General features: G+C 44.5%; 1 protein-coding gene across 1 annotated transcript; it reads left to right on the forward strand.

Moving 5' to 3' along the window:
- Positions 1–1,058: 1,058 nt before the first annotated feature.
- On the forward strand, positions 1,059–10,868 carry ATP6V0E1 (ATPase H+ transporting V0 subunit e1). Its single transcript, XM_058034893.1, has 4 exons — positions 1,059–1,185; positions 2,794–2,841; positions 7,707–7,833; positions 10,374–10,868. The coding sequence occupies exons 1-3, from the start codon at positions 1,082–1,084 to the stop codon at positions 7,798–7,800; spliced, it is 246 nt and encodes an 81-aa protein (XP_057890876.1). The 5' UTR covers positions 1,059–1,081; the 3' UTR covers positions 7,801–7,833; positions 10,374–10,868.
- Positions 10,869–12,599: the final 1,731 nt, after the last annotated feature.

Below are 12,599 nucleotides of genomic sequence, written 5' to 3' on the forward strand. Positions count from 1 at the left end.
GCAGTGCAATCCTGAAACATCCATCTCAAGAGTCATTGTATTTCTGTCTCTTCATTAGATGTGCCCATGGTTTTTTTAATATTAACATGTTAATTTTGAGCACTCTATATGTAATTAATTTGGGTCATATATTAATGAGGACAAAGTGGTTTATGAGCAGTGCTGATGAGGCAGAGCTGACAGGTTTGGAAGGGATGGGGGGAAGCAGTCTCAGCACTGCTGGTGGTGCTGTTTTGGATGAATTTTCTGTGAGAGATTTTTCCTGGCACTTTGTACCTCCATAATTGAGAGCTGCTTGTTGAAAACATCCCTGCAGTTCCGTGAATTGACTGGCTCAGTGAATGGCCCTCTAATTGCTGCTGCAGAGGGACAGAAATTCATCTGCCTGAACAACAGTGGATGCTGGCAATCGAGGAAAATTGTTTCAGAATCCATTCATAGCCTGACAGTGAGGCTGTGTTGGGTGGACTGGGGGTGCGTTTCTTTCGTGAAGGCTCAGGGGTTTTGTACCTCCAGCTTGTGCTGCTCAGTACGAAATTTCTTCACGTCCTGGGTGTTTGAGGAATTCCGTGAGGTTTGTTCATTACCGGGACCTTTCCAGGTACAGATCTGCTCTGTGGGATCGTGTCCCAATTGCCTGAGGAGCTCAGAGCCGGCAGGAGCTTCGTGTCCGCTTACCTGGCAGCGCGTTTGGGATGGGGATCCCAGGGCAGTCCCGATCCCACCGCAGCTCTGATCCCATCGCCACCCTTGTCCCATGGCAGCCCCGATCCCATCACGGTTCCCATGACAGCCCCGATCCCGCCGCGATCCCGATCCCATCGCGACCTTTGTCCAATGACGGCCCCGATCCCAGAGCAGCTCCGATCCCATGACAGCCCCGATCCCATCGCGGATCCCATCGCAGCTCCGATCCCGTGACAGCCCCGATCCCCCCTCACGTGCCCCGCGCGCTCCCGCGGCCCCATGGCTCCCTCACCGCGCGCTCCCGCCGGCCCCGCTGACGTGGCGGGCGCTGATTGGCGGGCGCCGGGCGTGGCCTGGCGGGAGGCCCCGCCCCCGCTCCCCTCAGAGCGCGGCCATGGCGTACGGCGGCCTGGCGGTGCCCATCATCGTCATGAGCGTGTTCTGGGGGGTGGTCGGCGGCGTCCTGCCCTGGCTCGTACCCAAGGGGCCGAACCGCGGGTGAGTGACCGGGGGGCGGCGGGCACCGGGCACCTTCCCTTCCGTGCCCCGCGGCTGTGGGGGGAGGCCCCGGCGGAGGCGGCCCCGGAGCCCTGAGGCGCCCCGAGGTTGCCGGGCCTGAGGCCGCCGCAGCCCGAGGGCGCAGCGCTGGCGCAGCACGGACGGGCTCGGCCGCCCCTGGGGCTGGCGGAGCCGGGCGGTGCCCCCGGGGCCCCTGGCAGGTTTGGGTTTCCCCTGAGGCCCTGGCACAGGGTGCCCAGAGCAGCTGGGGCTGCCCTGGATCCCTGGAATCCCAGATTGGACATTGGGGCTTGGAGGCACCTGGGATAATGAAAGGTGTCCCTGCCATGGCAGGGGGTGGAACGAGATGAGCTTTAAGGTGTTTTCCAACCCAAACCATTGTGTGAAAGCTCTGCAGGCAGAACGTCCTGTGTCAAGGTGCCTCGTTGTCAGGCGATATTTGAGCAACAACTTCCTCTTTCTTTCCTTACTTGACCTTTCCTAACTTACTCCACCGTCCTCTGGTTCCACACTGGGTGAGACTGGAAGGGCTGCAGAGGAGGATTTCTGGGTGAAATGTGTGCTGGTGCCCTTGTAGCTGAGCACAGCAGCTGGGCCTCTAAGCTGATGTTTTTCCTGCAGTGGTTGTGGCTGCTCAGATTAAAAGGCAGACGAGTTTTTGTCTTTCTCTTTTCTCTAGGAGATAATGGCTTCTTAATCTCTCTTCCTCTCTCTGACACTCCCTCTACTCCACAGGTACCAGCTGTCTTTTCTCTCAGTTCTTTACCCAAACCCTCAATATTCCTCAGGCTCTGATATTTCTTGCCTCACTTCCAAAGCTGATGTGTGTTTCATGCCTGGAAACCTGCCTGTCCTCAGAAACACCTTGGAGAAAAGGCTTCCAGGCATGGGAGTGTGGGAATTCTGTGCCTCACCAACAGAAGTTACTGACCTCCCATCAGGTTTTGTTACTCAGTTGGGGGAGGAAATACATAGATGGGAATGCCTTTTTATAATTTAAAAATTTAAAAAAATAAATAAAACACTTTGCCACCGAGTTCTATGAGCTGCAGAATATCTCATTTCCTCTCCTCCCATTTCCAACCCATCTGTGTGTGTGTAGCTGCAATTTCAAGAGCTTGGTTCTTCCTTCTTTTCCCCTTTCCAGTGGTGTCTGACGCAGCTGTGTTTCACCAAGAAAAGAAAATTTTACACTCAGCTTTGAGGTTTTATTTTGTATTCAGTTTATAAACCCCTCATTCATCATATAAAATTAAAAGTGACAACCTGACACTAAAACTTTCTTTAAGTAGAATTCTGCAAATGAACAAAGTGTGCATGCAGACTAATGTTATGGACACTGCATAGATTTTGCTGCTGCTCACAGTGATTTTGTTCCATCCAGCTGTGAAGTGTTTGGCAGAGCTGTGTCAGTCCTGCAGATCTGAGCTCTGCAGTTCACTCAGCTGGAAGAAGCCAGAACATTCACGTTGAGTCATCTTTCATATGATCAAAGTTGAACTTGCCCTTGTTTGTGGGGTTTTCTCTGTGAGTGTTGTGATCAGTCACAACACCACAGCTGATCACGTTTCTCCTTCCTCTTGGCAGAGTTATCAACACCATGCTGGTGACCTGTGCTGTCTGCTGCTACCTGTTGTAAGTACAAACACTGCCCTGCCCACTCCTCTTGTGATCACAAGTTCCTTTTTTACAGCCTCAGAGCAGTTAGAAGCTTTTTGAATGTGTCACAGAGATCTGGACCTGTTCTTTGACACCTCTTGGAATTCTTTCAGTGTGCTGAAGAAATTTTCCCATTGGAAATGCTGAATTAGAAATTCCTGCCCTGACACATGGCTGTGAGCTGTCCTTGCATGGACTTGCTGTTCCTCCTCTCCAGTTCCCTGCCTCACTTGTTCACAAGTATAATGGCAGTTCTAAGATCTTCCTGATTCTTAGGCTTTTTTTGCCTTTTCCCTTTCCACTTTATATTTAATTCTAACTCAAACCCACTGAACAGCTTTTCTTTTAAATTCCTTGAATATATTCTCAAAATCTGGTGGAGTGGTGGGTGGGAAAGCTGCTGCATGGTGGGTTTTTAGTGAGACTTTGATATATTAAGACAATTTCTCTTTAAATGCACAGTGTATTTTGAGGCTGCCTCCTTTCTGTAGGAGATTTAGTAGCAATTACAAAGTGACTTGTTGAGAGCTCCTCATATAATGTTTTTGACCAGGATTTAAGCCAGCTGCAGCTGGAGACTGCAAGACAAAGCTTGCTTGTGTTTTTCTCTCCTTTTTAAAGACTGTGGAGACTGATCTTGTAAAAAAATGCTGTGCAGAAATAATTTTGAAAGAATTTGTTATGGAGAGTAAAGTGGTAAAAATCTGGCTTTATCTTAAGGGTTAACTTGTTATAAAAATTATTATTTGGAGTTCCATTTGAACCTGAGTGGTATTTGTACTTTCCTGAACTATTTATGCATTATTTATGCTATTCAAAGGAATTGAATATGAATATTTAGAGAAATACATCTCAGTGTTCCATCTTCCAGGAGAGGCCTGTTGGGTTAACAACTTACACAGGTTTGGTTTAGGTTAATAGTGTGATACTCAGGGTTAGCATCACTTTATACTCTAGAAAATTTATTTCTATTCAGAGGGTTTGATATGTGAACTCCTAAGAATTCACTCTTGCTTAACTGCAAAAGTCCAGCAAACTTGGCTCTGTTTTGTATGCACAGAAATTTTTAAATTTAAGTTTTGCTGAGTGAATATAGAAATTTGAGAATTTATGCAAGCAGCTTGAATTTGGGGTTGGAATTTGGGAATCTCAGTGCTGTGAATGGCTCCTCGCCCTGCACATGAAGTTTGTGGCAGCCCAGTCTCAGAACAGGTCCCAAGTGTTTGGCTAAGAAAGGATAATTTTTTGGTGGTTTTTACTGGGTGGCTTCATTTATGTTTCAGTAAGTTGGGTGGATTTTAATTAGGAGAAGGGTTGAGCTTTCTTTTGATTTTATTTAAAGTTCTCACTTGGGTTTTTCTACAGAAATTATGTCCCACTCTTGTAAAACCCTTGAGGTTTGGTGTTTGTATTGTTTGAATTTTCCTTGAAGCAGAGGCTGTGGCATCTGCAGCATCCTCTAGATAATGATGTGAAATGTATTTGTTGTACAATTTCTTAACTTTGGGCTAAATTCTGTGAACTCTTCAAGTGTACAGTGGTGTGTGACTTGTAGGTTTAGTTGATTATTTTATCTAAACAGACCCATTATAAAGCCTACTGTTATTAACATGTTTTATAAACTGCTCTTGTGTGTCCAGGGGTTCTTTGCTAATTTTATGGGCTCTAATTTGTTTTCTGAAAGCCAAATTTCTCCAGTTATATTTTGGGAGAAAAAAAAAAGGCAGCAAAATCTTAGGATATTTTCAACTCTCCGTAGTTGTACCCAACCACAGAAATTGCATTTGTGGTGTCTGCTTGCCAGAATGCAACAAAAAGCAGATTTTTCTCATCGTGTTCCAAGACAGAACTTGCCTCATCACAGAGTCTTTCATTTTTTATTTGCTCATTTATTCTGTATAAAATTGCAGAAGAGCCCTCTTTGGAAAGGACCTCAAAAGATCTGGTGCAACCTTTTCCCTCTGTTTTATTCAAACATATGGAACTTTATTGTTTATGCATTCTTTTCCTTTTGGGGAGGAGGCACTGAAAGCATTTGAGACCCTAATTTTGGGTGGTTAAAGAAAGAGATTAATTTTTCATTCAGCCTTGAAAGAAGCCCAAAGAATTGTTCCTGAGATTTCTTCATTAGATCTGTTAGGATTAAAATAATTTCTGCTGCCCCAGGTATTTGTGTGTCCTGAGCAGTGGCTGGTGCTGTTCTCTGTTCCTCTGCAGTTCAGTCTCTGCTAGATCTGCTTTTACACTCTTTGAGTCACCTTTCCAGTTCAAAGTAGGGAAAAACAATTTCCTGTCTTCATTAAACACCACTCGATTAATAAATTGGTTTTCACTGAAATTAATTAGCAGTCAATACATTTCAACTTAAAGCTGTTCCTTCTGTATTTAGATTTAGCAGTGATAATTTGAATAGCCATGTTAATTACATGGGATTCATTTGGTTGTTCTGTGGAAGATATTTGCATCTGATTTGTGTACAGATCCTGTACCCAGCTGCCTTTTGAAGAATAAACCATTCTCAGGGACCTCATAAAGTCTAAGGCAAAGTCCAAGGAGTTACTGCTGCAGAAATTAGAGGTTACACCATATTCTGAGGTACTAAATCTATTTTGCTGTGCACAAAGCAGTTCCTGAACAGTGTCATCATGTCCTAACAGAGGACAGGGTGCTTGGAAAATTGTATTATTTGCTCCTGATTCTAACAGGATTAAAATATGGATGCCCAAATTGACATTTAAACAGAGATAGCAGGACCTTAATTTGTAACACGAGCACAGACAGATGGCAGTTGTGGTGGGAAGACCTTTTAAAAAAATCTCTGCTACAACAGAAGGGACTTTAATTTCCTTGTCTGAGCTGGATAATTAACAGTAACTGTTCTAAGTGGGATCCGGTAGAATTTGAGGACCTGTGGGTGGCTCGAATGCCATACCTGCTTTTAGCAGCTCTGGAACATTGCACCTTGGATACAGAGGTTTGTTCTACTCTGAATCCACTTTGCTGGATTGTTGTATAAAGCAGCATCACTGAACCAAAGCACGGGAAAAGCTTTTTCATGCCGTGCCTTGAACGCCGGGCAGTTGCAGCCTGGGAGCTGCTTTGAATTGCTCACCCTCGCAGGCAGGGGGAGGAGAGTGCTGCTGCCCTAATGCACCGGCTCCCGGCTCGGGTATCCGGCACGGCCCCAACAAATACAGAAATGCCTTTTAAACCTCCACGCTGCTTTTCCCCAAGCCTGCTCCCACAGGCTGAGCTTCTCAATGTGCTCCCAAGCTCGTTTAATTCACAGCCCTGCTGGGCCTGGGCTCGGGAGGTGAGGGATTCGTGCAGGGGGTTCCTTCCTGCTCCCGGTGACAAAAGGAATAATGTGCTTTAGCAGGCTTTTGGTGTTCTACCCTCCTCCCACTTGTGTTACTTCAGGATGCTGGAGGCAGATGGCACAGTGCTCCTTGGATCCGTCTGGTGGATCTGAAAAATTAACCCTCACAAAGAAATCCCCTGATCATTTTAACAGCTAATTTGTTGTTCTCTTAAGTGGGTATAACACCGTGTTCTCAAAATGCATTGTTGTCACTGCTTTGGACAGCAGAGTAGAAACGTGTCAGCCTAAAGGTTTTTGGCTGCTCTCAGTGGTGTCTTGCTGATGTTTTAATTCCTTTGTAGAGCCTGCTACGTGCTCCAAGGCTGTGTGACTGATGGGCTGCTGCAGGCTCAGCTCCTTGTTTTAGCTGCAGTTCTACCCCCTGCAAAACTGAAAGGGGCATTGCACAGAAATCTTGGTAAATGTGAGGAGGATTGATGTGTTTTCCTGAAGTCTGAGCCACATCTCTGCCTCTGTGGCTGTTGCAGGCAGCCGACCTGCACTTGGTTTGCTGGTCAGAGCATCAAGGTTTGTGTGGAATTTTCCATGACTGCCTAAGCACTCTGATACATTTGTGGCAGCTCCCATTACAAAGCTGCTCTGCTTTTTCTCCTCCTTACAAAGCATTCTAGAAATAGCAGACAGATGAGCCAGTGTGTTCACTAAATGTGTTTATATAGTTAGTATTTAACATAGATTTAAATCAGTGGAAGCATCCATTGCTTTTTCTGATTCTTGTAACGTTTACAAAGCAAATATATCTTTTAAGAGTGGAATATTTATTTCTGTTTAGCTTTCCTGGATATTTTCCACAAACTACATTCCTCTTGTTCTCAGTTCTGGCCATGGCTTCTGCAGTGTTAGTTTGTGCTGTGCTCCAGTGACAAGGCTGTGTGCTGATCATCTGGGGTTTGTGTGATATTGGGGTTGTTTTTGTGGGGTTCTTTTTTTGTGTTCTTTTGTCCCCTTTTGCTTCAGGTCCCTGTTTCTTGACAATTCACTTTTGTTAAACCTCTGAAAAATATACCACGTCTGCAAGGGCAGGTTGTTGTGCACTGAGAAGCAAATGAGAGAGGATGTTTCTCAGAGGTTGTTGTTTAAAGGATGCTTCAAAGGCACTGAAAAAAGCTCTTGTCTCTTTTATGTTTTCATCTTCTGAGCCCCCAAATACCTGAGTTCCATGTGTCTCAAAACACTTTTCTGTCAAAAGAGAGGTGTGAGGGCAATGCTAGCAGGTGGGTTTGTGTTGCTCTCAGTTGAGCAGGACAATCTATTTCAGCTGCAGAAAGATTTGGTGCCATAACTTCATTGCTGGTGGCTGGTCCTTGTGTTTGACCTTGAGTAGAATTTTTATTTGAACCTAGACCTTCCTAAAATAGCCTTTTCTTCGCTGATAGTCCTCGTGTTTGGACAACCTTCCATTGTCACAAGCTGTCCTTTGGCTGATTTGTCTCTGTTGGGTTGGGGGGTTCTCTTGCAGTTGGCTGATTGCAATTCTGGCTCAACTCAACCCTCTCTTTGGGCCTCAGTTAAGCAATGAAACAATCTGGTACCTCAGATACCACTGGCCTTGAGGATGTCTGTGCTGTGCTGCAGCTCATTGACAGGTGAGTATGAGCAGATTTATTGATATATTTGCTGTGTTAAAGCTTCAGAGAGATGGAATGGTAATGTGAGCAGTGTGCTCAACCCAGTGTAGCTCTTTGGTAGGAGGGATCTGTCTTTCTGTAGGCTGCAACAAAACATTTTGGATGTTAGTTCTTGATTGGATACATGAAAAGCTTGAACTGAATTATTGACAATCATTTTTCTTTCTATGCTGCTATGTAGTGCTCTGTTCAGGGGTTTGTAAGGAGAACAAAACATTACTTCTAAAAAAAGATATAATTGAACTGGGGTAACATAAGTGGATTTCCTAATCTTTACCAATTGTTAAAGCTCTCCTCAAGCCTGCTACCATTTCATCTAAGACCTGTCCTGATTTCCAAGGCAACACAGCATTGCCCTCATTCATCTGGGAAGTTGGAATGGGAGCTGCCATTAGAATGTTCTTTATCTCCTGAGCTCACAGCTTGATGGTTTATTTTGTTTTTAATGACAGCCTGTGTGCAGCTTTAATCCCAGCTGGGCCTGGTGCTTGCTATCAGGGCAGTGCTGCTGGAATGTGGTTCTTGCAGTTCCTGGGCTTTTTGACAGGGCCAGCACAAATAAAGTGTTGTACAAGAGTACCTTGATGCTGTTGGGCTTGTTCAGGAGGGCAGCATTTGGAGTTGACGGTTCAAATGAAGGAAATGTGGAAACAAGCAGCCATGATTATAGTTTTTAAGCTGGTAACTGAATAATTAAACACATTTTTTGTTTGTCCTTGTACAACACAGTCTCAGCTCAGTGCAGCAGCAGTGACAGCTGATGTTACAGCTCTGTTAAATCCTTTCTGTGAGGTGTCCTGCACATTTGCTCCCCAGTTTCAGAGAAGGTTTCCTGTGAGCTGGGCTGTTGGCAGACTGGCCTGTGTGTGTGTCTGCAGCTCCTTTGAAGCACCAGGCAGAAGCTGAAGGTAGACTTGGCCCTGCTTCAACGCCAGGCCTGTAATTAGCCAAGTCAGTCAAGCAGAATTTCCTAGGAGCATTTTCACTGCTTGGGTGCTAACATATAATTAGTTAGCTAAAACAGAGAACAGTGTGTTTTGGTAATGGGCACAAAGATCCCTGAATCCCATAGGATGATTCAGTTGCCTGGGATCTGAAATTGGAGTTATCTGGACAGAAAAATTGGGTTTCATGGTCTGTGTTGAAACCAGCAAGGACAGGCAGGAGGTGAGACACAACCTCTGGATTCCTGCTAACAGAACCAGGCCCTTCCCCTCCATTCCAGTGAAGGATTTTCCAGAGAACTGGAATTAAATTTGTACCAAGGAAGAGAGGGAACCTGTGTGTTTGAAGCTGACTGCAGTTTCTGAGGAACGGTCATTTTAAAACTTATTAATGGAGCATTTCAGCCCTGCACAGCACATGCTGTTTTGTTACATGAAGGGGTTTGCTTTAACCTTTCATCTGATTTTATTGACTTGATTTTGGAATAAAATTCAGATTGTTGCCTCTGAAAAGAAAAGGTTTAGAAAAGTAAAGCATTTAATCATCCTAAAATATCTGTTCTTTGGTTTTTGAAATGTGCTGTCCCAGGTCACAGCACTGCAGTGCTGTTTGAGTGCTGTGGCAGGGCTGAGGTGCTCCATGTCCTGTCCTTGCTCCCGTGGAGTTTGTGCCTAGACAGGAGCTGGGAGTGAGATTCCATCTGATAAGAGCTGGGATATCTCTCTGACACTGCATGGATTCCCATCAGTGTAGCAACCAGTTATTTCTGGATTTTGAGCTGTGCTTTTCCAGCATTCAGGAGAGATGTACTATACTTGTTTCTGCCTCCTGTTCCTTTCAGTTGAGGTTTGGGTGGATTAGTATGGAAAATGCAAAGAAAATGAAGTGCTAACTCCCAAAGTGGAAAAGATCCTTAAAAATAAAGATGATTAAAGCAAACCCATTTTACTTAACTGAGCAGCCTGAAAATGCTCCAGTGAGCTCCTCGTGTTCTGCTGAGGAACTCTGCATGTGCTGGCTCGATTGATCTGTGCCAAATCCCACAAGTTTGCTCTGTGTTTTCAGGCAGCCTCCCTCCCATCCAAGGGATGATTTTCTGGCAATTCACTTGATACATCCCCAAGTTAATGGCTTGGATGGCAGCGTGCAGGAGCACACAGAGCTCTGTAGCCATGGTAAATCCAGGCTGTGCACTCTCCCAAACTGTGACCAACAGTGCCTTTTCTCCTTAGCTTGGTGAATTCACAACCTGTGTTCTCAGAGCAGGAACTGCCTTTGTGCAAGTGGAGAAGGGCTCTCGTCCAGCTCGCTGGGTGCTGTTACAGCAATGAAAACATTGGAGGGAAAGAGTTGTTCTACCAGCTTATAATGTAACCAAAACTGCTTGCAGTAACTTCAGAAATGAAACTGCCAAGCAAACATCCCCACAGATGAATTATCTCCAGTTCTTGACCATTGCCCAGTGCATTTGTGGAGTGCTGTGCTTAGCAGCCAGGCCTACAATTAGAAGCTGTCTCCATGAAGGAATAATGAAGGTGCCTCTTGCTTTGCAGGTGCAGAAGAGATGAAACCTGCAGTGACCCAAAGGTGCCCTTTCTGTAGCTGTTGGATACGAAGCCTGCAGTAATGCCTTAACCTTTCTAACGTTCTTCAAGTGGCTTCTTCAAAGTCTTGTGGTTTTTCTACTATTCCATTTAACAGAGTGCCTAATGCAATTTATACTCCTCTTTGGTACTGTCACTTTTTGACTGTTAACTCCAGATGTGATGAAAATTTCTATTTTTTACGGGTCATGGAATCACATTTCCTGTTCACTTTATCTGTAATAACTCTTTATATTTGCAGGTCTTAGCTTGTCTGTCATTGTGCTGTTCACCCCTGTTCTGTTTGCACTGGACAAAAATGTGTGCAATAAACTGTGTGAGGAGAGGACAAGCAGTGGTACCATGTGCTGATGGTGATTTTTATTTTTTCCAAATTAATTGTATTCTTGAGAAATCGGGCCTTAAATTTCTCATGCCTGGAAATAAAACTAATCCTCTGCTTGATACAAAACGTTCTCGTGCCATGTTTAACTGTTGTCTGTGGGTTTAATTGGATACTTGGAGTTGAGCTGAGGATGTTTACATGATGTGGATAAATTGTAATGAAGTTAAATAGCAGGAATAGATGGGGAATTGTTGCCTGTATTGAGACCTCTGGGGTAGATCTATAATAGGATTAAACTTGCAATTTAAAATTGCTGAAAAGTGCAGGAATAAGTGAATGCTTGGCTTGAGAGCCTCTTTTCCAGGAACTTCCCATTGTCTGAGGGGGACTCAGAGTAGCAAAGGTAACGTGGTTAATTTGATGAATTTGACAGGAGGCTGATTTAATCCCTGGCACATTTGGAGGATATTATAGGAGCAAATGGACTGAATTGAACAGCAAACATTGCAGTTGTTTTGTACTGACCTGACCCTTGCGTGTGGGTTGCAGAGCTGGGAAAGCCCATGGCAATGTGGGCAAGGGGTTCCTCAGGCTCCTCAGTGTCAGCTGAGTCCGTGGGACTGGGATGGATCTGCTCATTTGGTTCTGAGGAGCAGCTTCCAAGGGTATAAATGCTGCTCCCTGGGTGCCTCCTTACCTCATGTGCAGATAAATTACAGTTATTCCCTTTATTGTTGTGCACAAGGACATAATGGAATGGTTAATATTTCATTTGCTTTTCCCTCTTGGATAGCACCATTAACTGTTCAGTGGGACAGCGCTCATTACTACACAGGAAATTCCAAGATCCTGACATGTAACTTGCACTGATCCAAAACTGGACAGTGTGAATTGCAAAAGAAGGAAGAACGTGCCCATTATTACAAATAAACATAGCAGCTGTTGGGACTGCAATAGTGGATTTTTTTTTGCCATGTCATCTTCAAAGAGCTGTATTTCATCATGCAAGATGTTGTACCCTGTCATGTTACACAGTCTGTACCAAAAATTACAAGGAAAATTGAAACCAAATGATCATATAAAAACTTAAAGTTGTTGTTTGATTTTTGAAGTGTGTGGAGAATAAAATATGTTGACATTGTATGAGAGGAGGGAGAGAAATACTCCAAGATATCGTTGACAGTTTTGAGATTTTGAAATATGTTGATTTGCTTGTCATATTTAGCCTGAAGAGAAATATCCCAAGAGAAACACTCCGTGACAAACAGTGCTGTTTATTGTGTTACCACTGTCTTTAACAAGCTTTCTATTTTAGGTTCTAAGCTATCACTTGCTCTAGAAGAGAGAAGAGTTCCCATGGGTGTCTCACTGGTGCTGAATTGAATGGGAAGAGCTATTCTAAGCCAGGACAAAGAAGCCATAGAGCAATTTTCACCTAGATGCTTCCCAGAAAGACATTTCCCTTTTCTAGAGTGGTTAACGTTTCCTCTGAAGCAGATGCCAGGTGAAGGCAGATGAAGAAGTGAAGCAGATGAAGAAGCTAAAGAATAATGTTTTGTGTGTGTTCTGCTGGGTGTTGCATGGTGGTTGGGGAATGGTCTGCTCCTTGTGTGCCAGGAATTAACATTGCTTGGGATAATTTCCTTTATTTTTTTTGCATGACTGCAGGAAATGAGAACAGAGGGATTCAGCCGCTGATGTTGAACAAACAATGCAGGTACCAGAGCATTTATCACACATCCCTCTGCTGTCTGACAGCAGAAGAGAACACAGAATGTTCAAGTGTAAAAGAAAGAAGTTTGTGCTTGAAATGGAAAACCTGTGCCTGCGTTGAAAGATATTTGGGTAAA

Source organism: Melospiza georgiana, chromosome 15, assembly GCF_028018845.1.
Source record: "Melospiza georgiana isolate bMelGeo1 chromosome 15, bMelGeo1.pri, whole genome shotgun sequence".
Lineage (NCBI taxonomy): Eukaryota > Metazoa > Chordata > Aves > Passeriformes > Passerellidae > Melospiza > Melospiza georgiana.